This window comes from Arthroderma uncinatum (assembly GCF_011692745.1).
Source record: "Arthroderma uncinatum strain CBS 119779 chromosome Unknown scaffold2, whole genome shotgun sequence".
Taxonomy (NCBI): Eukaryota; Fungi; Ascomycota; class Eurotiomycetes; order Onygenales; family Arthrodermataceae; genus Arthroderma; species Arthroderma uncinatum.
Window position 1 is genome coordinate 4,220,206 of NW_022983864.1, and position 26,250 is coordinate 4,246,455.

The window sequence follows — 26,250 nt, forward strand, 5'->3', positions numbered from 1 at the left end:
GCCACCAGTCGCTTCGTGGTTTGTGGAACCCTACAGTACTGCTCGCTAGGCATGGTAGGACAAGATCAGTTCCACCCAACAAGACGTCTCCTTTGCCGCCTAGATTACTGTCATAAGTATACTTCTAGAGATCACCAGCCTTATGACTCCACGAACACGTATAAGCCATTTTATTCGAGCAAAGCGGTTCGTGATCCTGAGCGTACGGACATCTGTGCTCCCCACGAAGCTTAGTCACGGTCTGCACAGCAAGAGTCTTCAACGTTTTGCCCTTCTCTCAGCTTCCCTTTCCATCAGTGTGACTCGGATAAGAGCGACTGGTTTATAGCTGTCTCAAAGTTATCTTCATTTAAAACTTCCCTCGCAGTTTCCAGGGCCTTTCTTATAATCTGAAAACGGCATTCATGCCTCAGTACTTAAACAGCAAGGCTAGTAGGCTCGTCCTCGCTCTCAATTATTTTCCTCTATCAAAACCGCATTGAGCAAACTACCTATGCCAACGCCCCCCTATCCTCGTTAACCTGCCTGGCATGCCTAAACCCCAAATCATTGACACTGAAAACCTTGATAGAGCCGAATTTGTTGAGTTCTTCTTAGAGCTTTTTGGAGATAAACTTGAAATAAAGGTATGAACAAGATAGACTTAGGAGGACGTTAAGCGCTGCCTAGCCCAACTAATACGCCCTTCGATGTAAGAACGGCCAGAAAACAAATTTTTGTTAACCGTGCCACGACAGCTCACTAACGCATGTCCAAATGCTAGTTGGTGCCTGATGCGAGAGTAATAGTGCTTATTAAATTATTTCAGGAAGATATAAATCACTTCATTGTGACTGAATATCCAACCCTTAATTTTTGTTAGTTATATTTTTTTTTTTCAATTAAGCTCTTATTGTTTCTTAAATTTACAGCACACCGCCCCTTTATGTAGTTAAGGACACTTGCGGTAGTTACAAGGGCAAGTTTAGGGAAGCCTAGGTATAAATATTTGGCGAACTACATGCAAGGAATTGTCATCGGCCCTGAAGAGATACGACATGGGAATAGTTCCTACTTTCTCTAGGTTATACCGCCTTGACGAATGTCTTATACACACATTCCCTAAGGAGTTGCAAGCCAGAGTCTTTAAAAGAAGAGACATACATATCTACCCCATTCGGAAATCAATACTTACGTCGGTGTTCAATTGCTCTTTGGCATCGGGATGGCGGGTGTCCATTGGGTGGATTGCTTAACTATGACATGCATCCAGACGGCGAAGTGAAAGAGGAGATCGTGATAGGACTTGAAGCTATGGCTAATTTTGATCAAGCATCGACCTTTACACTGAACTTATTGTAAAAAGGGTCTCGTTACTAGGTCATTGTGTTAGAGGACCCTCGAGACCTTTGTTACAAACCATATATTCCCTGTCACAATACAAGTCACGGTTAAACGAGTCTTAACGGCTTATACCTATGCCACCAGTCGCCATGAAGGTGTTACTTTCGCTCAAATTTTAGGAGGACCATATTGGAAGAGGCTTGGTCTGGAGATTTATTAGTATTATTTCTAATTGACCTTATTATAACCCTTACATGAATTCTTACGCCTGTCTTTAGACTTATGTGTAGCGTCTTAGACTTACCTTTATTTATATTTACCTTTATATACACCTTTAAGCGCACTCTTAAGTTTACTCTTAGATCTATCATTAAAGTCATATTTTAACTTAGACTTTATTAACTAGCTACATGGGTACCGGATAGAGACACTGATATAATTAAGTCATTAAGAAGCCCAGCTTTGATTGAGTGACGCTGTCCTTTTAGATAGCCATGGGTTTTTTAGACAAACTAACGGTCAAATACTATTATAAAGGCTCCCATGGGAGCTCCGTTTTATAGAAACAACGTATGTTGGATTCCAGTGTAATTTCCTTGAACTACTCTAGAGTACATGGTAGTAGCCCTAAAGCAATAAGGATACAGGGATAATTGAAATGTCTCGTTTAGATTACATTTTCAAGGTTGGAAGTGGTGGAAGCATCTGGAGCTCAACAAACTCGTCTAGGATCTGTCTCATGGACTCTAGAGTGTCCACCGCCCCAAACCAGCCAAGTTTATGACCCTTGCTCCGACTACAGCGTGGAAATATTAGCTTCTACATATCAAGAGGTGGTGGAAATTAAGGGAAGCGGTCGTTACGAGGGCACAGTACTGACCTGAACTGGAGCGGCCACGCGATAAGCAGCGCATTATCCGCAAAACTAAAGATTCGATTGATATCCTTCCCACATTGGAATGGGTTAGACTGTAAATCATATCTCTGAGTTAGTGCCTTCCATGCTTCCTGAACCTCAGGATCTGTCGCCCACTGAGTAAGTGCGTATTTCAAACGAATTGTGCCCCTTGGCCCGAATCTAGGTGATTGAGGGTTAGTATGTAGGCTTATACGCCATCAAATTTTTCTTTGTTTAGAGACAATGAAACATAGGGGAAATAGAAGAACCAATGCTTACCCTCTTGGCGGCGGCTCGTATTGAGTGGGAATCGAAATGTACTCTGCATTTTCGTCCTCAGGTACTTGATATGATACACCATACCAACTAGCAAACATGGGCCAAAATGCCGCCCAACTGAAAGCGCTGTTATCGGAAGCATTGAATGCCTGGTTCACGGCGTTCGGTGTTAAAACGGCCCATTCCTCAAGGTAGCTGTTTAGAGTTGCAGATGAAAGGTCGAGGGGCATCATATATGATGCAAGATCGCCTGGAAATACAAGGGGTCTTCCTAGATACGCCTGGACAGCACCAAAGATACCCAGCGGGTACATCATGTTCATGGCCGCATCTTTGACAGCGCCCAAAATGAAAGACGGCATGACCACATTCCAGCCAGCACCAGTTTCTTTGCAGTATTTGAAGAGGACATCTTCTTGGGTATAGTAGAAATTTGGTTCTAACAAGACTCGTGGATCGCTTTCTCTTTGCGGCGTCATAGTTGGGCCAAGGTGGAGGCCGTAATTTTTAGCACCAGTTTGCAGCATGACTCGCTTGGGTGTAATTTCCGCAAGTTTCAGTGCCTCTAAGAAGTTAGAAAGCATCGCCGCTAGACAAGGATGCATCTGTTAGCAAGTTTGGTTTCAGGGGATGTCAATCGCCAACGGGCATGCATATACATACTGTTGACCCTTACTAGCTCGTCTGCAGCGGACCATATCCCACCGCCATCTTTCGGCTCGGGTTGGACATATGAAAAGAAGAAGACATAATCACTTCGAAGAATTGAAGGTTAATATAGGTCTCGAATCTCCATGATTTGTTGGTAATAACTTACGCCTTGACTCCTTGCTCTTTCATAACATTGGCTAGCTCAAGAGGCGTGCTATTTAAGAAATCCAACGGCATATGCAGGACGTTGGTTTTCCAACTTTTGTTGGTTAACGGTGCTCGCCTTGACATCGAGTAAACATTCGTCCATCTTTCTGGCAATTCGGCCAAAACTCGTAACATATGGTTGCCGGATATCCCGTTTGCTCCCGTTACAATTGCTGAGAGCCCCTTCAACGACTTGGGGAAGACTGGCAGGCCATGATAAATGCCCTTGGACTGTATTCTGCCCACGGCTTGCGGTTCCTCGTCTATTATCAACATGTCGTGAGGAGGCTCTAAGGTTGTTGGGGGTTAGATGATTTGACCAGAGGAGTTGAGAATGTGATTTGAATTGGATTCATGAATCATTGAGGATGGAGGAGAATCGCTGTAACTTATACAATCCCTTCTTTAAGCGGCTCTAGTTCCCAGCTGCGCGAGCCGAACAACAATGAAGTGATGTTCGCGCATGACTAAAAGCCTGCTGTGTACCTTCAATGATCAATTCGGGTAATGGAAGGATTACTGATTTGAGTAGCATTTTTTAACTTCCATCCCACATTAATCGCGTAAATAGTAGTATACGGGGGAGACAGGGGTTTACCCCATAGTTAATGGCCGGCTAGTACTGGTACATGCAAAATCGCCATAATCCCGCCCTATTAATTCCCCAAACACCAGCCAAAAACATTGAAGAGTCGAGTTGTGGCGGCTCCACGGCATCGCAGTATTGAGTAGAGAGTCCCTTGGAGGAGGGAGTGTACTCCGTATGTATGAATTGTGCCCTGCTTTGTTCACCAATGCACCCTGCATTGCAGTGTAACGATCTCGTTGTTTAGTCAAGAGATCCATGCATATATCCCATGCAACTTGATAGATAAGCACCAATCAACGGGCTGGAAGTGACTTGTCAGAACACCAAGCTAAATCATAAAATAAAAATGAAAATATCGGTTAGGAACCCGATTTTTCCCTTCCGATGGGATGGAAAAATACCGCATACGAAGCGAGAAAGTTCCTTCGCTTAGAAAATCCCTTCAAACCCCTCTATGGAGAGCTGGAATAATTCTTCATCCCACAAGTTTGGATGGAATGTCATAACTGCTGATAAATCGGCCCCCGGAACCGTCTCGTGTTCCCACGTCAGGTTCTGATGGTCCATTCCCGTAGTAGATCCATTGAAACCGGCTTGTGAAACGAAGTTTTGACCTTGGTCAAAGGCTGGGTTCATGTACTGCTGCATAGGGGGGACACAAGTTGATGTAGTGCTGTAAGGATTGGCGCTCATTTGGTTCTGGCTGACGAATGGCGGCCAATCGCCCGTGTTAGACGTCTGAGGTGTGACGCCGATATGGCTGCCGGAACCGTACGTCGGAATCGTAGCCGTAGCTGTAGCTGTAGCTGTAGTATTGGCCTGCGCCGAGTTCGTCGTAAAAGTTTCACTTCTATTACCACCACAGGGCTGAACGTTGTCTTGAGCCGTAATGTTAGGTCGTTGGCACTCCTGCTTCAGGGCCCCCGCATTTGAAGGGCGTTGCACCGCAGCATTGCTGAGGACGCCTGGAGGAGTTTGATTGGTAAATGGGGGCTATGTGCAATGCAGTGTCAGTAAATGTTGGTACTATAAAGAAAAATAAGATGCGGGGCAGCAATGCCCCTTTGTGGTAAGTTTTAGGGTGAGCCACATTCACTAACCGATTTGTGCCTATCGTCAACAACAGGAGATGCCGTTGCTTCACTCTTTTCGGACTTGGAGACTCTCGGTTGGAGGAATGGAGGAAGAGGCACTTCAGCATTTTTATCCTTACGTTTAGAATACCATGCTTTCAACATGCCAATGATAAGCGAAAACTTAAGGCCAACTCGACTGTGATTCCCTTCTGTGCACGAATGTAGGTGCGTAATTAGCTTATTCAGCGAAGGTTCAATTTTGAAGTCTGCAGTGCTGAATACATTGGCGAGCCTGCTTCCTGGGGCTGAGGCAGCCGAGAATAGCTTTATTAGGGCAACGCATGCATACGACGTGCGTACGAAATGTATCGTAGGTAGACACGGGAGTAAGTTCCCGTCCATTGCACAGAATAGATCAAGAACTCGATGCGTCGATGTTAAACACGCTGTAAGTGCGTTTACATGCGCCGCAGTTCCAAGGTCAATCTGTGATTCTTGGGTAAGGTTGGCAAGAAACGGAGGCTTGAAGTCGTCAATGTTATGGTCAATGTGCATGCCGATTTCATGCATATATATACTAAGAACTTGTTCGTAATGTTCCATTACAGCTATGAAAAAGTGTCAGTAGCGAGTCGTACGACGCGGGTACGGGTGACCCAACACGAATATAGAAACAGTTCTGTATCACTTACGGGTATATACTTCTGGCGGAACTTCCCTCCGCCACTCATCCAGGCGCCCTTCAAATCCCTTCAGGGCATATTGAATTCTTGGCTCAGTGATAGAGACGTTTGTTAACGGATCATCCATGGAAAACTGGAAACCGATCTCCTCGCCAATATGGGCTAATTTCGCCCATTCAACGAGGGCCCGATCGCTGGGATACGCGTCAGGAGAATCCAGCAGCATCTGAACCGATTCATCCATATAGGCATTCCAGCGAGTGAGGAGTGGTCGTCTAAGACCCATAGCAACACTGCAGACATGTTAGACATATTTGGATCGGCCAAAAGTAATGACGGGGTAACGCACTTGACAGCTAAAATATAGCAGCCTATCCAAGCCCTCCTCCCGTCAAGTGACTGAGGATCGATGAATAGGGCTTTCCTGGTCATAAGCTCCCTTATCATCTCTGACGATTGCGACTGCGGTTTTGATCTGCGGTTCATACCCAAATCTGTCCCCATAATAGCCGCCATATGGATAAGTAGATAGAACTTGAGCTCTTCATAATGTTCTGGCGGCATATACCACATAGTCGCTATCACTAGAGATTGCACCAGTTCTAGTGACTTCTCACCTCGAATAACAATGCGGTCGGCAAATATTTTATGCATCTCGGTGAGCAACGCCGTCTCTAGACTAGGTGAAAAATTCCCAATTGATATCGAAAGGATGGATAGGAAGAGTACGGGTGTTTCGCGGCGGACATCCCCCATTTTTGTGTTTGGTGCGAACACCACACATGGCATTATGGGTGCCATATTCTTGACGTAATGATCAAATGATTTTGCCGCAGTTTCCTGATCGACAACGCCGCGATCTATCACGTCCGCATACTCGTGGTCAGGACGAGGTGCTGACATGGATTCTGGCTCGAATGCGGGCCAACTGCCCTCAGGCCTACCCGTATTCTTCTCATGCAACCATGCATGGACGAACGAGCTGGGTCCGGAAGGGCTCATGGGGCGCGCAAGGGGCGCAAGAACGGCAGGAGGTCCTATCCCTGGCCTTGACCGCATATCACCACTGAACGTTCTCTTGTTACCAGCGATTCCAGGAGGCCCTGACGGATTTGCTCCACCAGATACTCGTCGTTGCGACCCCCAGCGATTGGATCCAGGCCAGGTTCTTTCAGCATTATGCGCGCCAGGTTCGTTTGAATCGGTAGGATAACTTTTGGCCCTCGAGGCCTGAAGACTGGCCGTCAGGGCATCAATCTTCTTTTCTAGCTCCGCAACACGACTGTCTCCCTTCTTCTGTCTCTTTCGAGTCGGCACAGTGATAATGCAGCGCCTCTGCGCCTTGGCACATCGTTTGCAAGATCCATCTGGTTTATCGGGATCGGGATCACATCGCACTTTGAGCTGTCGACAAGCTTCACAGGCACGCGGCCGCTTGAGGTCGGCGAGGGGGTCGTTCGATATCGTATCCGAAGCTGCAACGGCGGCAGGGTTGTTGCCTGATGCGGCTCTCGAGTTGTCTATGCCGGTAGTTTCGTAGGAGTTGTTGCGTGAAACGGAGGCGTGCGATACGCCATCGTCGCGCGGCAGTGAGGGGGAGCCTCTATGAGAGGACGAAGTGGCGGAAGGCGACGACGCGTCTGCAGCGGATGTGCGGGAAGGGTATTCCACCTCCATCTACCGGGAATATCGACGGATCTTTATTTGTTTGCTCAGGACCATGCCACCAGGTCGCCTAACGTCGCCATCCACGGAGGCACGGTATGTCGGCGACCGACACAGGTACAGCCCGACAAGGTTCTAGGGCGTGGTGTGCCTATAGCAGTCGATTACTCCCTTAGCGGCGAAAACTCGGAGGAAGGAGAGCGCTCTGTAGCGAGACGATAGTCGTATCTCGAGATTGCTGAATATTGAGACCAAAGCTGGTCTGGAAATCTGTGGTGTTGGTCGTCGCCTCTTGGTCCCCTCTGGCTAAGGCTAACTTCTAAGTAGTTGCCTGGAAGCTGCTGCCTCGTACTCGTATCAGAAAATTGAATATCTGCCAGCTGAACAAGAACCCTGGCCCTTGGTCCGTTTTCCTCCGTCGAACTTCTCTGTGAGTCACTTTTTATCCTCGGGTGGCTTGCAATTCGTTGTTATAATCGGGATTTCTCTTCCAGGCGGGAGCCAGCCGTCCAGCATCGAAGTGTAAACGATGCATGCTGTGGCGGTCGAACGGCTGAAAGACGTCATGAGCAGTATAAGTCCATTATATCAATTAAATATAACCAAAACCTCCATGGGAGCAGAGTTCCCTTATTCCGACCGGACGGATTAATTGTAGAAAAAGTACCAACTCCGCAAAATGAAATTCTGATGGTCAACTCCATGAACACCAAAACATTCTAAAACAGCCAATTGCCAATAGATACAATGTGAGCCAAATGGGGGGGGAAAGATATGCCGGAATATAACATTAAAATGCGTATGGAGGTAGATTTATGCCACCTTATGAACGGGACACTCCTCCTTACGGTCAAACCATCCAAGGATACAGGATTTGTGGAATTTGCATAGACACTCCAAGCGTGCCAGCTCAACTCCGACCTCATACTCTTCCATACAGATGGTACATTCTGGATGGACGCCATCTGTGCTCACGCAGTCTTTCTCCGTTGCAGGGAAGCTTAGCATCCTTAAACGGTCGGATAGTGGGCGCAATGAACCTTCTGAAGACGGGTGCGAAGGTCTTGGGCGTCTGGTAGCGTGTCTTTCAATGCATACTCGTATGTGTGCTTCGTGGGAACCTTCATCACTGCCCGCTGACTGTGGAGGGAGGATTTGGTTGCATACGGGGCACAGGTCTCGTTCATTAACAGGGTGATGGGATCGGTTAGTAGGTGGTGGTGGAAGAGGGCGATTCATATCTGCTGCGCGAATCGTAGGATGAGATCTTGGGTATGACGCATGATGGTAGTGTCGTTGCGAGTCCTTCATATTAAGTTTAGTTGTTTGAGCTTGTAGGGTAGAAGTGGGATATCTGTTACTGACCTGTGGTAATGCTTCTGGGGAAGAATATGAGGGAGGAGAACCATGTATATGAGATTCAACGCCTCGACCTGGGAAATATCTCGGCGGCAGGCCTCGCAAACTTGACGATACCTCATAGCCAAAACCCCCGTATGAAGGGAGATTGGCTTCTGTCAAGCTTGCTCGGTGTGCCCTCTGGGATTCCCGTGTATGATTATGGACCTATAACACAGTTAGAACTTGAAAGGGATATTTGCAGGCGTTAAGGAAGACATACAGCCGTGTTAAAGTCCCGCTCCCGTCGTCTTCGACCTTCAATGTAGGCTTCAGGGGTGCGGCTAGAGCCAGAGGAGATGGAAGCTGATTGGCGACGAGATCTTTCGGCGCTTATATCCCAATCCGTGCTCTGTTGTCCAGATGACAAAGAGCGTGGATCCGCTTGATGGCGGCTATGATGACCTTCCCAACCTAGCGAGCTATTTCTAGCGCTATGATCATGGCGAGATGCACTACTACTCGCCCTATATCGGCGAGGAGGCTCAGGGTTTGGATCTGGCACACAAGGATTGCAAAGACGGACTTCAGCTCCGCCACCTAACGATGGCCTAGGGATGTGGTGAGCTGAAGTTACTCGCGTGTGAGTTTGAGGCTGTGATGAAGGCGGCGGCTGCTCATCATCATCATCAATCAGGTTGATAACCTCGGGCTCCGTGGGACGTTGGATGATGGTAGATATTGCTCGTTGGGTTTCAGGAGGACGGACAATAAACTGGCGGGGGATGGTAATTCTATGAGGCGAGCATGCGGCACAGACAACTCTTCCGCACTTTCTGCAGTGGTGTTTTCGGAACCAAAAGGTAAATGTCACTCCGCAAATTGGACATTCTGTGACTTCAGAGTCGGGCTGCCATCGGGGAAGTCGATGGTCGGTGAAGCTTCTTTCACGATGTCTCAGGGAGTTTAACTGACGAGACATCGTAGGAGACGGAGGTGAACCGGTAAGCAGAGCCTCATCCGTATGTTCCTGTGACTGGGATACATTGGGGTTCCCAGAAGTTCGGCCTCCAGAGTTGTCTGGCCTAGAGTGTTGCCTGATAGGAACAGACCGACTACTCGAAGCTGCAGATGCCTGAGAACCAAGCCCATTTCTAGACCTATCAGCTCCTGTACCACTGCTGCCACTTCCTAGCCGTCGTTTTCTGTTCGTCGTTGAATGTCCGTCAGTCATCCTCCCCCCACCACGACTATTCTCTCCACCATCCGTCGACTGATCTTCCCGTAGGAACTGTGTCCATGTTGTATGGTCCTCGCTTGCACCGCTCACTCCTCTCCCCATATTACCGTGGTGTCTCTCTGATACAGAGCGGTGGATAGATGAAGATCGGGCGGCATCGTTCGAAATCGGAGTTTCCGAAGGCAATGACATCGAGCTTAACCGATATGGCGAAGAGTTCAGCCTGAAAACGTCTTTTATTTTCTGAGGGGTGTTCGATGACGCCAACCTCCGCCGTTTGGACGGGCCGGCATTTGCTGTAGGCGCGGGAGGTTCCACGTTGACTTGTGAGGTAAAGCAGAGCCTCGTCAGTGCTGTCTCGTTTCTTTAAGGTATCCAGGAATAGTCCGTATATATACTCTGTATATGTATATATATAATTTATTGTGTAAAAGAGGTATCTTTGTTCGAGGTAAGGGGCGATGCGGCGCGTTCCACCATCGAGGCAAAGTCGTGAGAGGCGTCAAGGCGTTTTCTCCCAATCATGGAAGATAGGGCAGAAGCTAGAAGGCCCGAATATAACTCTCTTCTTTTTTTATAGTTGATCACGAGTACTCCATTCCCTTAAACCTTTTATATCGTGGACGGAGGCGCGAGCGGGCTGTCAGGTAGCTGATAGCTCAAACACCCACGAGATACGCGCGAGACGAGAGCAAACGTCTGGAACCAGCACGGGGAGGGCGGATAGGAGGTTTAGAGCTGCGGTCGAGAGAATAACGCGGAGATCAGGGAGGATATGTGCGATGGTCGATGGGCGAGACGATGGCGAGGTGAAGTTCGTTTCGATGCGGGCTCAGGTGCAGCTTTGCCCGTGACATGCAACCGCCAGCGAATGAGTATCTCAGGTCTCTAACTCTTTGGGCCCAACCGGATGATGAAACCCAAACCGAAGGCGAATAAAACAGGGGAAGGGATGAAATCATAGACTTTGCGTATTTTTAATCCAAAATTATTAACAGTCTTCACAGTCCAAAAGTATTTATTTATTTAATACAGCTGTTGTCAAGCAGAACCAAGATAGCCGCTCCGCCCAATCACTCAGTCTCTATTACACAATGTAAGGCAAAATCCACCTGTATGCACTCCTGATAGACAAAAAAGAGGTAAAAAAAAGAAGACGAAGAAGAATGAATACAGGAAGGATAGGAAGAATCGCTCAGGTAAAACAGCAAAAAGCACGAATAGTTGGATCAAGGGTAAATTAAACAAGTCCTCACGTATTAACGACATAGAGTGAAGAAGAGAGGGAAAGGGAGAGAGAAACGGTGAATCCAACTTTTAGAAAAGCAAAAAGGTGAGCAAGAAGATAAGACCAAGGAAATTCGTGATGTGATTTCATTAATAATGCAGGGGTGATATGCTATCCCAACGGCTCGCTCTTATTGAAGCCGACATCTGCTTGTTGCCAGACGGTGTGTATAGGTGGTGTAATGGTAAAATTCGAAGAAAGTGTTTATTAGGATCGGGATCTAGGTGAGGTAGGGCTCGGGTGAGCTGGTGCTGGTGCAGTATTTGGATTCTGGGGACGAGAAGGGATATGATGGTCCCCTATAAACTCGGCGGAACTTCCTCCAGACAACGTAGTTTCATGAATATGATCACTAGCTCGATGCTGCTGGACGTATCCCATCCCCTTCAACTTTCCGCGTCGAGTAGTGTCGAAAGTCGCTGATGATGGGTTTCTTTGTCCCTGCGTTTGTCCCTGCGTTTGTCCCTGCGTTTGTCCCTGCGTCTGTCCTGTCGTGCTCCCACTGTCGCCCCGACGATGTGTCATCGAATCACTCGAGTCAATGGACATAGGCCCACTGTGGGTTGAGGACGAGTTGGAACCAAACGGCAGTCGTGACTGTTGTATAGCACGGGTAGAGAACGTCCGCTGCGGTATAAGAGCTTCGGAGTTTGGAGTCTCGTAATCTCGAGAGCTGGTACGTGAATGATAACGGCCTAGGAAAGGCTTGCCGGCATCGTTGAGTTTTACATCCTTGAGGTCGACGGAGCTACCGCGCTTGGAACTTTTGCGGGGGATGGTCGGTGGCCTTATGCGGAGGCCAATATGTGAGCTTGATTGAGAGCGAGTGTGAGGGCGAGACTGGGAGTTGGAAGCTGACGGGACATGGCGGGTACTTGTTCGGCTGGGGAGTTCGATGGCGTCTTCGATCAGGATGGGTGGTAGGACTGGTGCGTCGCTGCTCCTCTTGGTTTCGGGTTCAGTCTCTTCTGTAGCGGAAGGTTCTTTCGGAACGGCTGCCGAAGATGATTGTGTCGGCTCTGGATCATCTGTATATGGCTCCGCGAATCCGTCTTGTTCAGCAGTCGCGGGCTGAGGTCGCATTGCAGCCTGTGGAGGAGCACGAGAACTTCGAACAACCTCGAATCCTTTCCCCTTATCCTTTGTCTTGCCGCCAAACATACTCTTCAGCCATCCACTGGCCGAAGAGACTGGACCTGTAGGATCAGCGGGGCCAGTCTTCAACTTCCTCGTAGCAGAGTTAGACAATGCGGGCCCGCGCACTCGATAGTAGAAGTCGACCTCGCGAACCGCATAATCCGTTCGAAGAGCAGGGTCACCGTCACCGTCAGGATCTTCCCTAGGTGCACCGAGGTATGCAGGCGTTGGAGTTCCGCCGTTGGTTACAGGATGGTTCGCAATGACTTCGGCATGGTGGTCAGGATCCGCATCCGCGTCGGGAGTGTCAATTGCGCGACTTGATTGCCCGTTACCCAAGTCGCTGCTCGTCCACGAAGTGTGGCGTATCCCTTCTAGGGTTGCACGCCGTTGCCGGGGTGGCCGGTAGTACGGGTCTGCTGTCTCGTGTTTAACGTGCATATGCATGATGCCGCTACGCGGCGACCCGCCGCCGCCAGAAGCTTGTCCCGGCCCAGTTGAGAAGGCTCCAGGGGTGGTGGGAGTGTATGGTCCGCTTCCTGTTCCGCGAGGGTTGCTGGTGTTGAACAGGCTGCCTGTGCCTGATTCGAACCCAGTGCTTGCTCTGTCTATCCCTGGCCGGTTTAGGAGGACGGCAGAGCTGCCTGAGAAGCTGCGCGGCCGTTCGCTATCGAGCTGAGTAGATGGACGCTCCATGTCGACATTGAGCATGGTAGCTTCGGAATTAGTGCTCTGGCGCGGGCGGCGCTTTCTGGGGGAGCGGCGGGATAATTGGCGGACGCCAAATACCTATCAACGTTAATATACAGATGTTCATAAGTAACAATTGGGATCTCGTAGAATAGACATACCTTTACCAACCCTCCCCTGGCAGCCTCCCCTTGAGCGCCAGCATCACCTCCAGCTCCAGCCTGTCTAGCAACAACCTCAATCAAGGTCTGGATTGCATTAAGGAAGAAGCCAAAGATCAGCACCATGCCATGCAACATGAGAATAACATAGCCGATCCACCCCTTTGCCGAGTCCTGAACGTCCAGTGATGGCACAAAGGCTACACACAAGAGGATTGTCAGACACCGAACGAGTGCAAAAACGGTATGATATGCGTTCATTGATGTTGGGTATTCAAAAGGCCGGAACGCAATCAGGGTCAGTATCATGGTAACCTCACAGATGGCTAGGATGGCGATCTGCGCTATTCCAGAGGGCTGTACGGCGCCAATGGCTACGCCTCGCATTGCTGTCAGGAGAACGGAGATTAATGCAAAGGGAGCCGCCCCATCACTAAAAGTGTTGTACAAGGGTCCGTATAGGAGGACGGTAGGTAGGTCGTCGAAAAGGTATGAGCGCGGACGAGTGCAGATGATGAGATAGAGGAGCCACGCCGCGAACCCAGCAAGTATAACCAGCAGTATGACCGCTAAGGCTACGACGAAGATGGGAGACGAGGAAGCCACGACAAGCTGGAACATGGACAGCGAGACTCCAGGGAGGAGGAAGAAGTTGAAGACGATCCGGACGACATTTCCCAGGGTAAAAGAAAGGTTTTTCGACTGCAGGTCTTCCTCTGCTACATGGCTCACGTTGTGATGGATCCATCGGAAGGCGAAGCCTAGCTGTATGACGGCGGTGACGGAGCCGAGTATGACTAGAAGCCAGATGATCATACCTGTCCATATGTCTTCTGCATCTGTCATGCCGATGAATTGGCTCATCCGGTCGAGCCCATAGGTACCGTTGACAGAGTATACGCCGTCAACCAACGGGTCGGTGCCATTCCCCTGACTAACGAAACTCTGATTGAACATGAGCACCGACCAGCCCAGCTGGCTGACGACGGGCTGATAGTAGCCCGGATAGCTTAGCGTTAGGGAACCCGTGAGGATGATGAACTGGATGTATTGCAGACAATCTGCAAACCCAGGTGTGACCAGGCGTATGAGATCCTCATCCCGGCCGTAATTGCAGGTCCATCGGAAGATATCCGTGGTGCCCCATGGACTAAAAATGGCAGCGTATACGGTAGCAATGCCCACGAGAACCAGGATAGAGAGAGGGACGTATCCGAGTGCTGATCGAAGCGGAGGGCCCAGGTCCGGGGCAATATCGGCTACAATGCAGCTATATGGAGTCTTGTTGATATCTCCGGCCTTTACCTCGAGGGTAGCTAGTAGGGAAGTGAATGCGTATGAAGAGGTGACATTATATGTCGTCGAGAACGCGCGCAAGTCAGACCGAGAGTTCCTGTATGCTTCATTAGAATAGATCCGTTATATCTCGAGTGTAGGACGTACTGATTGACGTTAAACACCGGCCCCAAGGGACACTTTCCCTGGGTGAGGGAATCACAGAACGGAACGACCGACGAATTCGCAGCCGAGAAGCTGACGACATTGATCTCCGGAAAGAGGGTGGTGAATGTATTTGTCGACGGGTCAACACTGACTATCTTGCCCAGTGTCTCGTTCGGATTCGACCACCTCGGGTCATCTGGAGCCGGATATGGCTCCCTCGTCTCGGTGCCGCTCACGTTCCCGTACACGGTGACGTTGAGGTTCAAGGACGGCAGCGAGCTGTTGAAGTGCGCCGCGACGTAGAGAGGGATGAACTGCAGCTTGAGCGGGTTGGACTTGAGGATCGAGTCCGGCAGGCAGTTTCTGAACGGCACCAGGGCCGCCTGCGTGTTTCCCGCGAACAGGAGGAGGACGAGAAGCAGCCACGACGAGCAAGCAGACGGTAGAAGCGACATGGCGCGAGATGGGTATGCCTTCATCTGCATCTGCATCCGCCGGGGACGACGCGATCGAGGTCGAGGTGTTCGAGTATCCAGAGCATGTCGAGCTGGAGAGTTGAAGCCGTCGTGAAGCTCGACCATCACGGTCTCCGGGGCTGGATCCTTCTGTCCGCTGCTATCTTCGCCTGGCACGCAATTGACAGACGTTTAACGGTAACGATCGTGTTATGGAGAGTTGGGGCTTGTTGGAGTTGGTTGTGATGGTAACGATGTTGGCAACGGCGTTTCGTCGATTGTGATTGATGCGGGATTCCTCCCTCACTGTCCGGCATAAGAAGACATCACAGAGATACCCTCTACCACGAGAGAACAACGCGCAGAGACAGACGAAGCAGAAGAAAAGAAAGCAAATGTGATAGAGCCGGTGGATGGGAGCAGCAGAGACGGATCGTGGCGCAGGCTAGGTTGAGCCTATCAGCCAGCTAGCATCAGAGACAACTACGATACTACAACGACAAGAAGGATGACCTGGCGATGGCTACAGTCTACGGACAACGGAGGAATAGAGATGGTTAGTACGGAGTACGATGTCGAGATATCGTCGGCATCACGGTCAAACCTGCGACTGATCTCAGATCTCCAGGATTCTCCCATGCCCAAGCTCCAATCTCCGGTCTTCACCCTGATATCTCGTACCGGCCAACTAAGAACTGTACAGGGATGTCTCTCGATCCACGCAGCTGTGGCACGCGAGTGTAGTAGCCGTAGTAGACCTCGTAGTAGTAGTAGCAGTAGTAGTATGGTTAGAAGATAGGAGGCCCCTGAGACGCAGAGCTCCTTGTCTTCCCCTTCCCCTGGCTTGGTTAACGCGGCCGCTTTTTCGTTTCATCTGCAGGCCGACAGCACGTGAGCCCGAACTTCCTCCTCTTCTCCAGCTCATAAACTACGGAGAAGAGAAGAGAGACGACGAGAAGACGAGAAGAAGAGTGAAGAACAGTGAGAGAAGACGAGTGAAGAACAGTGAAGAACAGTGAGAGAGACGAGATTGATCGCTCGCTGTGCTGGGCGCTGTCGACGAACTCGCTGGCAGACATAGATCTGGCTACTCCTATCCCTACGCATATTTCTACCACCAGACATGTTCAACTCTCCAGACGGCGGCGGCTTGACGGCCGCTGAGACCAAGGTCGCCCGTAAATGGCGAGGGAAGCTCTTCTCCCGCGACAAAGACATCAAGTTGACCTCCAGAGACGAGCAGATTGACGATTTCCTGGCGTCTTCGCGCCCGCCCGTCCGCCATGACGTACACCACGTACAGCCGCCACCGCAACAGACACAACCAGCACCTGGATCTCACCCTGCGTCGGCCAGGAATCCGCCCAGACTAGACGTCTCTGTCTCGCAGCGATGGCCTGGTGCTGCATCGTCGCCAATCTCTAACCCTACAAACAGCTTCTCGCCCGTGGATCGTCGGGGAAACGGGGCCGGACACGCCTTTGGAAGCCCTGGTGGTGCCGGTGCAGGTACTGGTTCTGCCATCGGGAATGGGAATGGAAGCGGCATGAAGAAGAAGCGACGACGATGCGAGGGTCTACGGGTTACCTTCTGCGATAAACCGCCGGCCGTCATGGGCGAGGGAGGCGAGGAGGCCGACGCTCCCACGCAGGAGATATCGCTTTATCGTGCACGCTCCAATTCGTCCACATCACAATTCACAGACGGGGCTGATGGAGGTTCTTCAGACTCGGGATACCACGCTGGTTCCCCGGATACAGCAAGACAGCCGACGTTGCCTTCATTTGCCGTCTCGGGCCCAGGAGCTGATGCAGGCGAAGATGGGTTCAGGGCCAAGAAGCAGACATCGCCAGACATGCGCAATGCACAAAACTCGGATTTTCTCTTATCAATCAGTGCGCAGCCTAAAGGGTCACGGCTGTCATGGAGGGATACGAGCGAGGAGTCCTCCTTTGCAGAGCGGATACGGGCCAAGATGAGAGATGAGGAAGGGTTGGCGATGAAGAAGGCCCTGGGCGGTTCACAGACGGCTGAGCCGATGGAACAGGAACACCAACGCTCCCCTGAGAAGACTATGCCTGGGAGCTATGGCAGGGACCGTGAGAGGGATCGTGACAGAGATTACGATCGAGACTACGACAGGAATCGTGCAAGGGATCATGATCGAGACTATGATAGGAACCGTGACAGGGATTATGATAGGAACCGTGATAGAGATCCCGATCGAGGATACGGTAGAGACCGCGATAGAGGTGGTGGCTACGATAGGGTTGTTGACAGGAGCCATGGCAGGGAACCTGAACGACGTGATAACCATGAAAAGGACTACGACAAAAGTGGTGGCCAATCAGGGAGCCCTCAGGAACCGGCCAGCGCGAAATCTGGTCTATCCTTCTGGAGCAGCGTCATGGCTGCATTGCCAGACGAAAAGAACAAGTCACCCGATAGATACTCTCCTCCACCGAATCTAGCTCGTACTAAAAGCGTGAAACAACCATCTCCGCCTCCCTATGTCCGAACGGAATCCAAACAAGGATTTCACAATGAGACACCACAGCCTGACAGACTACAGCCCGAGAGACCGGCGGACATGGGCCACCATTCCAAGAATTCCTCCACCTCGTCAGCCAAACTGAGGAACATGGCTAATATGGTTGGAGATGCTGCATTGGCCGAATTCTCAACATACGTTGACCAGTATACTCCGCTCTTCTCGCGGGCTGCAGAAAACGTGAAACCCATGATGGAAACGTCTCTTTCGGAGTGGGTTCGTGCCAGCGTATGGTGGTTCATCAAGGGCAGAGCAGAGCTAGAAGCCTTCATGCGCACTCGGCCGTCTCCCAATCCAGCCAACGGAAGGCAATCGCCAGTAACGGAACAGTCGCAACAAGCTATCGTCAACTTGGCCAAGGCATGGTGGATCAGTCAACAGCTCATCCCCCAGCACCCAGAGCTTGCCAAATTTGGTAGAATGAAGCCAGATATGCTACTTGCAATGGCGCAGTCGATGAGCAACGATACCCTTGTCAGTCATATCAGCATCCATCAAGCTATCATCAGCCACCTGCGTGCCTTGTCCATGTCCATGCAACGGAACAGGATCATTCCTTCACCCACAGATCAGTCCGTCGGACTATCACAGCACATCGACACCTCTATTTGGATCCGATACCCGTTCTTCGCGCCGGGTATATCGTCCGTGCTTTCAGGCTCAGGTTCAAGGTCCATGCTGGTAGACCACTCTACCAAAAAACCCGATATAGGCGAGACGATGCCCATAAGTGACACAAACCGTCACTTCTGCTATGGCCGAATGTTTGTCGAAGTCTGTCTTAGTTCCAGCGATGATGACCAAGAGCAATATGCCATACCGTGCATGCTATCCATAACCCGCGACAGGTCAGATTGGCACGTCATTGCAACACTCACAAGCCAAAACGAGCTCGTCAACTTGACCATACAGACTGATAAGAAACAGGGCCCAACGTGGTCCGATATCGACTGGCAAGTTCGCTTTAACTCTCTCACCCTTCGCCTCCCCCGCGGATTTGAACTAGACATCAAGTTCCAGGAAGCGGATTTCAAAATGCTTTGGAAAATCGTCGAATATACGCGCAAAGTACAAGAGGATATGAAACCCACCGCTGGAGAAAGGATGGTGTTCGCTGATATCCTTAAAGTCTTCCAATATACGGAGAGCTCACCGAACAAGACATTCCCTGCCGAACCTACCCAACGCTGCAGGATACAGCTATTTGAAAAGACGGTCAAAATCACCGAGGGGACAGGCACACGCGAATCACACCGCGGTTTCCGCTTCTTCGCCGTCACCAGTCCCAAGGTGAAAACTCTCAGTAGCGTCTCGCATGTTCTGGGAGGCGGCGCCCCTATCACATTCGGCTACCTACGTGGTGACGACGGGGCACCAGCAATGATGCTCAAACACTTTGAGAAAGGCGTCGAGCACTCCATGCTACTTACTTTTCAGGACACCGAAGTTCGCGCAAACATGCACTCTTTGCTCATCGGTATCGCAACGTCGGAGTCAGAAGCGAAGTCGCCCGACCTCTCCCTACAGTCGTTTTCAATGATACAAGGCATCGATCCGCTTGGAAACTCCGGCGGCAGCACCGGTTCCCGAACAACCTATCTGAAATTCGACAATTGTACTGCATCTGTCATCAACACGAGGCCAGTAAACAAGCAAGGCGTGCCATGTACCGTCCTCTCAGAGCGACTGCGTGTCTTCGTCAGTTCAAGCTGGGGCTCCGTTACGGATAGGATTAACATTGGGCCTGGCGATTTGAAAATAAGCCTTGATATTAATGTTCCCACTGTGTTGAGCGTGATTAGGCCGCCGCAGCAAGATTTGGCGGTTGCTGTAGCGGAGAATATGATTCCAAAGGAGGTACCATCGCAGATGACAGATATGCTTGCCGTTTCGAGAGTGAAGCCGATTATTAGGAAGTACAAATTCTCGACGCTACAAGGTTAGTCTCTACCTATATACTGTGAAGATGAAGAACCTGTGCTAACTTTTACAAGACATGCATCAATTCCAGCAAGGCATCACCGGATTCAAAGTTTTGTTTGACGGGTAATATCCACCCCCTTCCTCGCTGTATAGTACATCACTAATCGTCTATAGGTATGCATCGATGTTCGCCATCGCCCGCCGACGCATGGTAGTCCCCATCTACAAGAAATGGGAAGCCTCCCGAGCCCGTCTCCAAATCATCCAACAAGAGAAGAACGTCCAACTAGTCGCCTTCCTAGCCGGATTCAGTCATGGCAGGAGCATGAATTTCGTCCTCAAGAGCACCGATAACTTTGAAAGTTTCAACCGCTCAGGTAAATATGGCATTAAGATTGTTGATGCCAAGTTTGCGCTGCCCAAGAACAGCGATGATGAGTCGGCCGATTACGTCTGCTTGGATATGCCGGAATATCCTGGCGAGCATGACGATATCACTATTGGCTTTGACTCGGAGAATGGTAAGATGCACTACACCACGCAGACGAGAACAGGTTTAGCTAACGTATCCTTAGATCGGTATAATTTCCAATCGGCAGTGCCTGGGTCAGTGAAGGAACCATCTAGAATGGGCTCATTGCGGAAATAAAGTCGATCGTGGCATTTCACATACGTATACCACTATGTACGGTGCTTTTGGAGTTTAGCGGGTTTATCTTCTCTTCTCTACTTCTTATTCTTCTTTTTTCGCTTCTTCTACTTCTACTTATCCTTCTTATTCTTCACCTCTCCCTTTACTACATTCTTATCCAGCGGGCTTGCGTTCAACCATCACCCTTTCGTTCGTCCATCGCTCATGTCGACACGAGACTAGATGACACTGTTTTTCTCACCCCAACTTCACCTTTTGTACTTCACCTTTTTCTCTTTTACTTTCTCTTCTTTACTTTGTCGGTTATTGCTCATGATGTGGCAGGTCGTTCCACTAGCGCTTTAGACCATGTATGCAGCTGGATATACCATTCAAGTTTGTCTTCACTGTCTTCCTGTCTCCTTCCCATATATCTCCATGGAGCGCGTAAAGTGCCACGTGACTTCGCGTTCGGCCTCGGCGCGTCGGCGGGGGAACGCCGTAATATCCCCGCCCTCCGCTTTGTTCTGTCTCTACCCTGCTTGCATCTGGTATCGGGGACGCCCTCCGTTATATTATACGCCCTTCAACCGCTCGCTGTGGTATATAGGTAGTACCAGTTATCTGGCTGTCGTATATCCTCATATATCAACAATCATCTATACCGCTGGACTGGAGGTATATATCATGGCAGAGGAAATCCAGAATAGCTTCGCCAGGATGGACTTGGAAGGGAGGGGCAGGTCAACTATTGCTCTACACGCCGATGACCCCCTGAATAACGTCACGGACGTGTCTCCTCCAATTCACTTGTCTACGACCTTTAGATACACAGACAACCCTGACGAGCTGGTTCCCGAGTCTGAGATCGATGTATGTACCTTGACCTTTACCGCATCACTCTACTCTATGCTAATTTCTACTACAGCATGGGAAGCAAGAGATCAACAAGTTCGTCTACTCCCGCTGCAGTGCACCGAACAGCACCCGCTTCGAGACCATCCTCTCCCCGCTGGTGAACGGACACTGTCTCGCATATTCATCTGGTCTCTCGGCCCTGCACGCTGCCCTAGTGTTCTTCAACCCACGCCATATCGCCATCAGGGGGGGATACCATGGTAGTCACGGTGTGATTAGTGTCCTTTCACGTCTCACAGGCTTGAAGAAGCTAGATATTGACTGTCCCGCCGAAGAGCTGGAGAAAGGCGATGTCATCCTCGTCGAGACACCTCTCAACCCCCATGGCACCGCTTCTAATATAGAGCATTATGTGAAGAAGGCCCACTCACGAGGAGCATATGTTCTCGTCGATAGCACGTTCGGGCCACCTGGTCTTCAGGATCCGTTCAAATGGGGCGCAGACATGGTCATGCATTCAGGTACCAAGTACCTCGGAGGCCACAGTGACATGCTGTGTGGTGTGCTAGTCACCCAGCGCAAGGACTGGTACGCATCTCTCTTTGAAGACAGACTATTTATCGGCAGTGTCATGGGCAACCTAGAGTCCTGGCTGGGTATTCGAAGTCTGAGAACGCTGGAGATCCGTGTCCAGCGACTGAGTCAGAATGCCACCAGCCTCGTATCCTGGCTCGATGCTGCTCTGCACAAGGGCAAGGAAGGTGCATCTGAGACTACTGTCACAGTCACAGACGAGGAGGCCAACCTTGTCCAAAGGACGGTGGCTAGCGTCACCCATTCCAGTCTACAGAAGGACGATATGGAATGGCTATCAAAGCAGATGCCCAACGGGTTTGGGCCGGTCTTCTCTATCATGATGAAAGAAGAGAAGTTTGCACGCGACTTCCCATCGAAGCTGCACTTCTTCCATCATGCTACTAGTCTTGGTGGCGTGGAGTCGCTCATTGAATGGCGTGCGATGAGTGATGCTACGGTCGAGAGAGAACTACTCAGGGTCAGTGTTGGGTTGGAGAACTGGGAGGACCTGAAGGCCGATATAGTTGCCGGGTTGAAGGCCATTGTCGAGGCATAGATCTGTACTGCATCGTATCTTAATTCTTTACTTATAAATTGTCAATGAAATACCTTCATCTTGTCTTAAAAACTCCATATTCACCCCACAGGATGATTAGTCATCGATGCAAGTTGGCCTCGGGAAGTTGAAAGATCAATTTATCCATGACAACAACGAAGAAAAGAACCAAAGAGGACGATCAAGAAGAGACCAGATACAGATCCTAATAACCAACATACTAACGCCACTCGCTACCCTACCCATGACCTCCCCAGACATTCCATCCTCCTTCACAGGGACGTTTCAAATCCACTACTTCGCCAGCGCCGCTTCGTACACGAAGAAGAACACCGAGTCCTTCCCCGCTCCCTACCCACTATGCAGACTGTTTGATCTCCTCGAGTCACACTACCCGGGCATCAAAGGCAAGGTTCTCTCTAGCTGTGCCGTCAGCGTCCGTATGGAGTACGTGGACGGGGAAGAGCTTGATGTCGGGACAGCAACGGATAAGACGAGGATGGTCGAGTGCGGGGATGAGGTTGCCATTATTCCGCCTGTCAGCTCAGGATAGGCCTGCTTGAGATACAGTTTCTATCTTTTCCTACGACGGGTTTATAGATCAAGCGAGAGACTTCATTGCATATACATCAACTCGTTATGTCACAAACATTTCCCTTGCTACCAACTTTGCTCTACTCTGGCCCGGCCTGGAAGGCCTTGCCGGCGACCTCTGGCTGCCACTTGGCCTTGTCCTTGCAGTAGATCTCGACAGCTGCCGGCCACTCCCTGCTGCCCTCGAGCGTCGCCGTGCGGACAACGTACTTGTCGTCGCCCATGACAGTTTGATGATGGTATATGTGGGTGGAGCAGGTGGGGCAGAAGAAGCAGTGGACAGGGTTGCCTTCTTAGTCAGTTACAAGAACTAGATATAGATCTGATATCGATCTGGATCTGGATATAGGAGCTGGAGAGCACACCTGAATCACCGGTGTAGGTGTACTTGGTCAGAGGGCCCTTCTTGATCTCGAGGTTGGCCTTGGGCACGATCTGGTTGAGGGTGTAGTCGCTGCCGTTGATGTCTTTGCAGGCATCGCAGTGGCTGGCCCGGGTCAGCAGCTATATACATCTATGCCGATGAAGCTGGAGCTTACCAGAGGATGTGAGACTTGTCCTCAACCTTGACTGCGTATTCAACTGCACCACAGTGGCATTTTCCGCGGACGGCCGACATTTTATCTTATGTTGCTCTCGGCTCTTGTTGTGCAGGCACGGATTTGATAGATGAAGAATGAAGACAACAGAGAAGCAAACCACAATAAACGGGCCTTTTATAACTATAAACATCAGGCCACCCCCGCGTTCCCAGCAGCTTTAAGCTCCTACACTTGCATTATTATTAATATATCTACCCGGGAATCCTGATGCTGTATGACGTCCCTCCCAGCATCCCGCCAACCATGCCGCATGCCAGCCAGAAATGATTACACATCGTATAGACCAATCACCAGAAATCAGTCTACTCCAACGTTCATCCGCCTCCTACTCTGCTTCGTATATTATCCCGAGTAAACCTGGCGGAAGCTGGGCTGCTGCCGGCGCTGGTTGGCCGCTTACATAACGGGCGAGCAAGGGGCAAAAACGTCGCTCTCCCTGGGCTGGAATCTCCAAACTCGAGATCCAAAGCGAGAACTTGTGTCTTTTCTTCTTCCGACTAGCGATTACGACCTAGACCTCCGTGATGCTGGAGAAGCTCGTCTTGTACAGCGTCCCTCGGCCCATGGCAGCGATCATACTAGCTCTCCGTTTCCCCGTCGCGATGACTGCCATCCTTGCGTTGTGATATTAGCCCGTGTATACATACAGCAGCTCATTTCTTTTTAAAAAATTCTCTTTATATTTTTTATATCTTCCTTATCCTTGCACACACGATGAGACGCCATGTCCTTCACTACTACTAATCGGTCCGTTGAGAAACCCTCCTCGCTAGCATGTCTTGCGTGCCGGAGGAAGCATCTCAAATGCGATGGCGTTATGCCGGCCTGTGGACGGTGTCGCAAAGGCCAGCTCGGATGCCACTACACTCCCTCTCGTCGAGGATATAAGCCTGACTCCAGAGGCCAGTACGCAGTCACATACGCTCCTACGCCGATACTGACGCCCTCGCCCGAATTTACTCTCCCAACCGGCATCCAGTTGACGCCGCAGCTCTCTACGTTCTCATTCATTAGCACACCCCTTCCAGGTACCACCGCGGCCACGGAGGATTTCTCTTCGGACCAGAGTAGCTCTGTTCCTATCTGGAAGGCAGCAGACCATCATAATCCCTATGACCAGACGTCCTTGGGTGCGGGCAGACCGGCGGCTGCGTTGGGGAGCCAGTATCCCACGACGGACTTACGCGGAGACTCTTACCTCATCGACTTCTATTATGCATACTTTCACGACTCTCACCCCATACTACCACCCGTGCACTTCCTGCCTCGAATGTACCCGCTCCCAGCCTGCTTGGAAGCTACTATCAAGTTCATTGGCGCACATTTCGTCACCGATATAACACCCAACGCATACCGATCAGCCGTCACCGCAGCAATTGCGGAGAGTGAGGAATCCTGCTATAAAGTCCAGGCACTGCTCCTGCTCTCGATCACCTTACATGGACGCAATGAAAGAGGGGAGGGTGTCAAGGCGTTCACGGAAGCAGCAAGGCTGGCGATGAAGTTGGGCATGAATATGAGGTCCTATGCCCCAAGCGTCGTAGGCGAAGACCCGGTCATGTGTGAGAATATAAGACGGACGTGGTGGGAGGTGTATATGATTGATGCGATGTTTTCCGGGTTCGACCAAACGCCCTGCCAGATTTCAAGCAGTGTCATCATGGACGTTCCCCTCCCATGCGACGACATCAGCCATTCAACTGGCATATACCTGACCGAGCCACCAACTGCCGCTCAATTCTATGACAGAATCTTTGAAGATGAGGAAGATAGCAAGGAGTACTCGTCGTATTGCCACGCAATCGAGGCGTCGAGGATACTGAAACGCACGCTCGACCTTACCTATGCTCCAGAAGATCCAGAATATGATCAGATAGAGTCCATAGATGCAAACATTGGCAGCTGGTTCCACCACCTACCCCCTTCGAAACGCGATATTCTTGCAGTAGACGACGAAGTGGATCAGATCATGTTCCGCGCGTTCATGATAATCCACTGCGCATCGATATACTTACATACACCCCAGTCCAACCTTCTCTCCACCCCTGTAGCCATATCGAGCATCCCCTGTGCTAGACGATGGATACGGTTGTTAAGAACAAGCCCCTCCACAAACCTAACCCACGCCATCAAATCTATCAAAGCCGCCAACGGCCTTGCAAACCTCGCAGCCCTGAGATCACCAGGAATAAAACATTCGCCGTTTTTCATCTGCGGCATGGTCCTGAGCGCGCTCGTTCAGCTCTGTGCATGCTCCGTTCGTGCGTCCGGAAAGCTAGAGCCTCGTCGTGATCGAATCGCCCTGCTCATCGGAGAACTCAAATCCTTGGGGCCAACCTGGTCGATATCCAGACTGGTAATGCGGCATATTAAGATGGTTGCGAGAGAGGTGCTTGAGATTGGCGTTCGACCGCCTGCTTACTCGGCCATAGAAGATAATGGCCCAGACATAGTCACCATCGTCAACAGCGATCTATGGCTAGGAGATATTCCTCTTGAATGATTTTCGGTATCGTATCAAACCTAAGCAGCCTTCTTTTTCATGTTTTTCATACTTGGAGAAGAAGTCGGTTTTTGGGAAGGCGAGAGGGCAACATCCTATCCTCCCCCCTCCCCTATATATATATATTTATATATAACTATATGCCCTCCCGTTTATTTTAACATGTCCGCGGGGGCGCACGGATATTTTTTTCCTTTTTCCATTGATTCGATTCCGGACGCGTTTTCGCAGTCGCCGAGTCCATGTAGGCGGGATACGACGAACCTAACATATTATTAGTAACTGGCCTGTCGTTGATGCTGCATATCCCGCGGGCTCTGACATTGATACATT

The 26,250-nt window shown here is 50.4% G+C and overlaps 7 protein-coding genes across 7 annotated transcripts; 3 read left to right on the forward strand and 4 right to left on the reverse strand.

Annotated features, from left to right (window-relative positions):
• Positions 1-1,995: 1,995 nt before the first annotated feature.
• GIQ15_03261 (aldo-keto reductase family protein) lies at positions 1,996-3,388 on the reverse strand (the record flags this gene model as incomplete). The annotated part of the gene is made up of 5 exons (XM_033550678.1): positions 1,996-2,119; positions 2,204-2,401; positions 2,501-3,089; positions 3,164-3,255; positions 3,318-3,388. 5 exons carry the CDS (start codon positions 3,386-3,388, stop codon positions 1,996-1,998), a joined length of 1,074 nt encoding a protein of 357 aa, XP_033407839.1.
• Positions 3,389-4,376: 988 nt separating this feature from the next.
• Positions 4,377-7,383, reverse strand: GIQ15_03262 (uncharacterized protein; the record flags this gene model as incomplete). The annotated part of the gene is made up of 4 exons (XM_033550679.1): positions 4,377-4,940; positions 5,048-5,631; positions 5,716-5,999; positions 6,056-7,383. 4 exons carry the CDS (start codon positions 7,381-7,383, stop codon positions 4,377-4,379), a joined length of 2,760 nt encoding a protein of 919 aa, XP_033407840.1.
• Positions 7,384-11,444: 4,061 nt separating this feature from the next.
• Positions 11,445-15,249, reverse strand: GIQ15_03263 (Integral membrane protein; the record flags this gene model as incomplete). The annotated part of the gene is made up of 3 exons (XM_033550680.1): positions 11,445-13,163; positions 13,226-14,618; positions 14,669-15,249. The coding sequence occupies 3 exons, from the start codon at positions 15,247-15,249 to the stop codon at positions 11,445-11,447; spliced, it is 3,693 nt and encodes a 1,230-aa protein (XP_033407841.1).
• Positions 15,250-16,246: 997 nt separating this feature from the next.
• On the forward strand, positions 16,247-22,218 carry GIQ15_03264 (uncharacterized protein; the record flags this gene model as incomplete). The annotated part of the gene is made up of 6 exons (XM_033550681.1): positions 16,247-19,613; positions 19,669-19,720; positions 19,772-20,118; positions 20,173-20,203; positions 20,843-21,101; positions 21,157-22,218. 6 exons carry the CDS (start codon positions 16,247-16,249, stop codon positions 22,216-22,218), a joined length of 5,118 nt encoding a protein of 1,705 aa, XP_033407842.1.
• Positions 22,219-22,462: 244 nt separating this feature from the next.
• Positions 22,463-22,771, forward strand: GIQ15_03265 (molybdopterin synthase small subunit CnxG; the record flags this gene model as incomplete). Its single annotated transcript, XM_033550682.1, has 1 exon — positions 22,463-22,771. One exon carries the CDS (start codon positions 22,463-22,465, stop codon positions 22,769-22,771), a length of 309 nt encoding a protein of 102 aa, XP_033407843.1.
• Positions 22,772-22,892: 121 nt separating this feature from the next.
• GIQ15_03266 (uncharacterized protein) lies at positions 22,893-23,431 on the reverse strand (the record flags this gene model as incomplete). The annotated part of the gene is made up of 3 exons (XM_033550683.1): positions 22,893-23,101; positions 23,178-23,299; positions 23,352-23,431. The coding sequence occupies 3 exons, from the start codon at positions 23,429-23,431 to the stop codon at positions 22,893-22,895; spliced, it is 411 nt and encodes a 136-aa protein (XP_033407844.1).
• Positions 23,432-24,138: 707 nt separating this feature from the next.
• On the forward strand, positions 24,139-25,917 carry GIQ15_03267 (uncharacterized protein; the record flags this gene model as incomplete). The annotated part of the gene is made up of 1 exon (XM_033550684.1): positions 24,139-25,917. One exon carries the CDS (start codon positions 24,139-24,141, stop codon positions 25,915-25,917), a length of 1,779 nt encoding a protein of 592 aa, XP_033407845.1.
• Between the last annotated feature and the right edge of the window lie 333 nt (positions 25,918-26,250).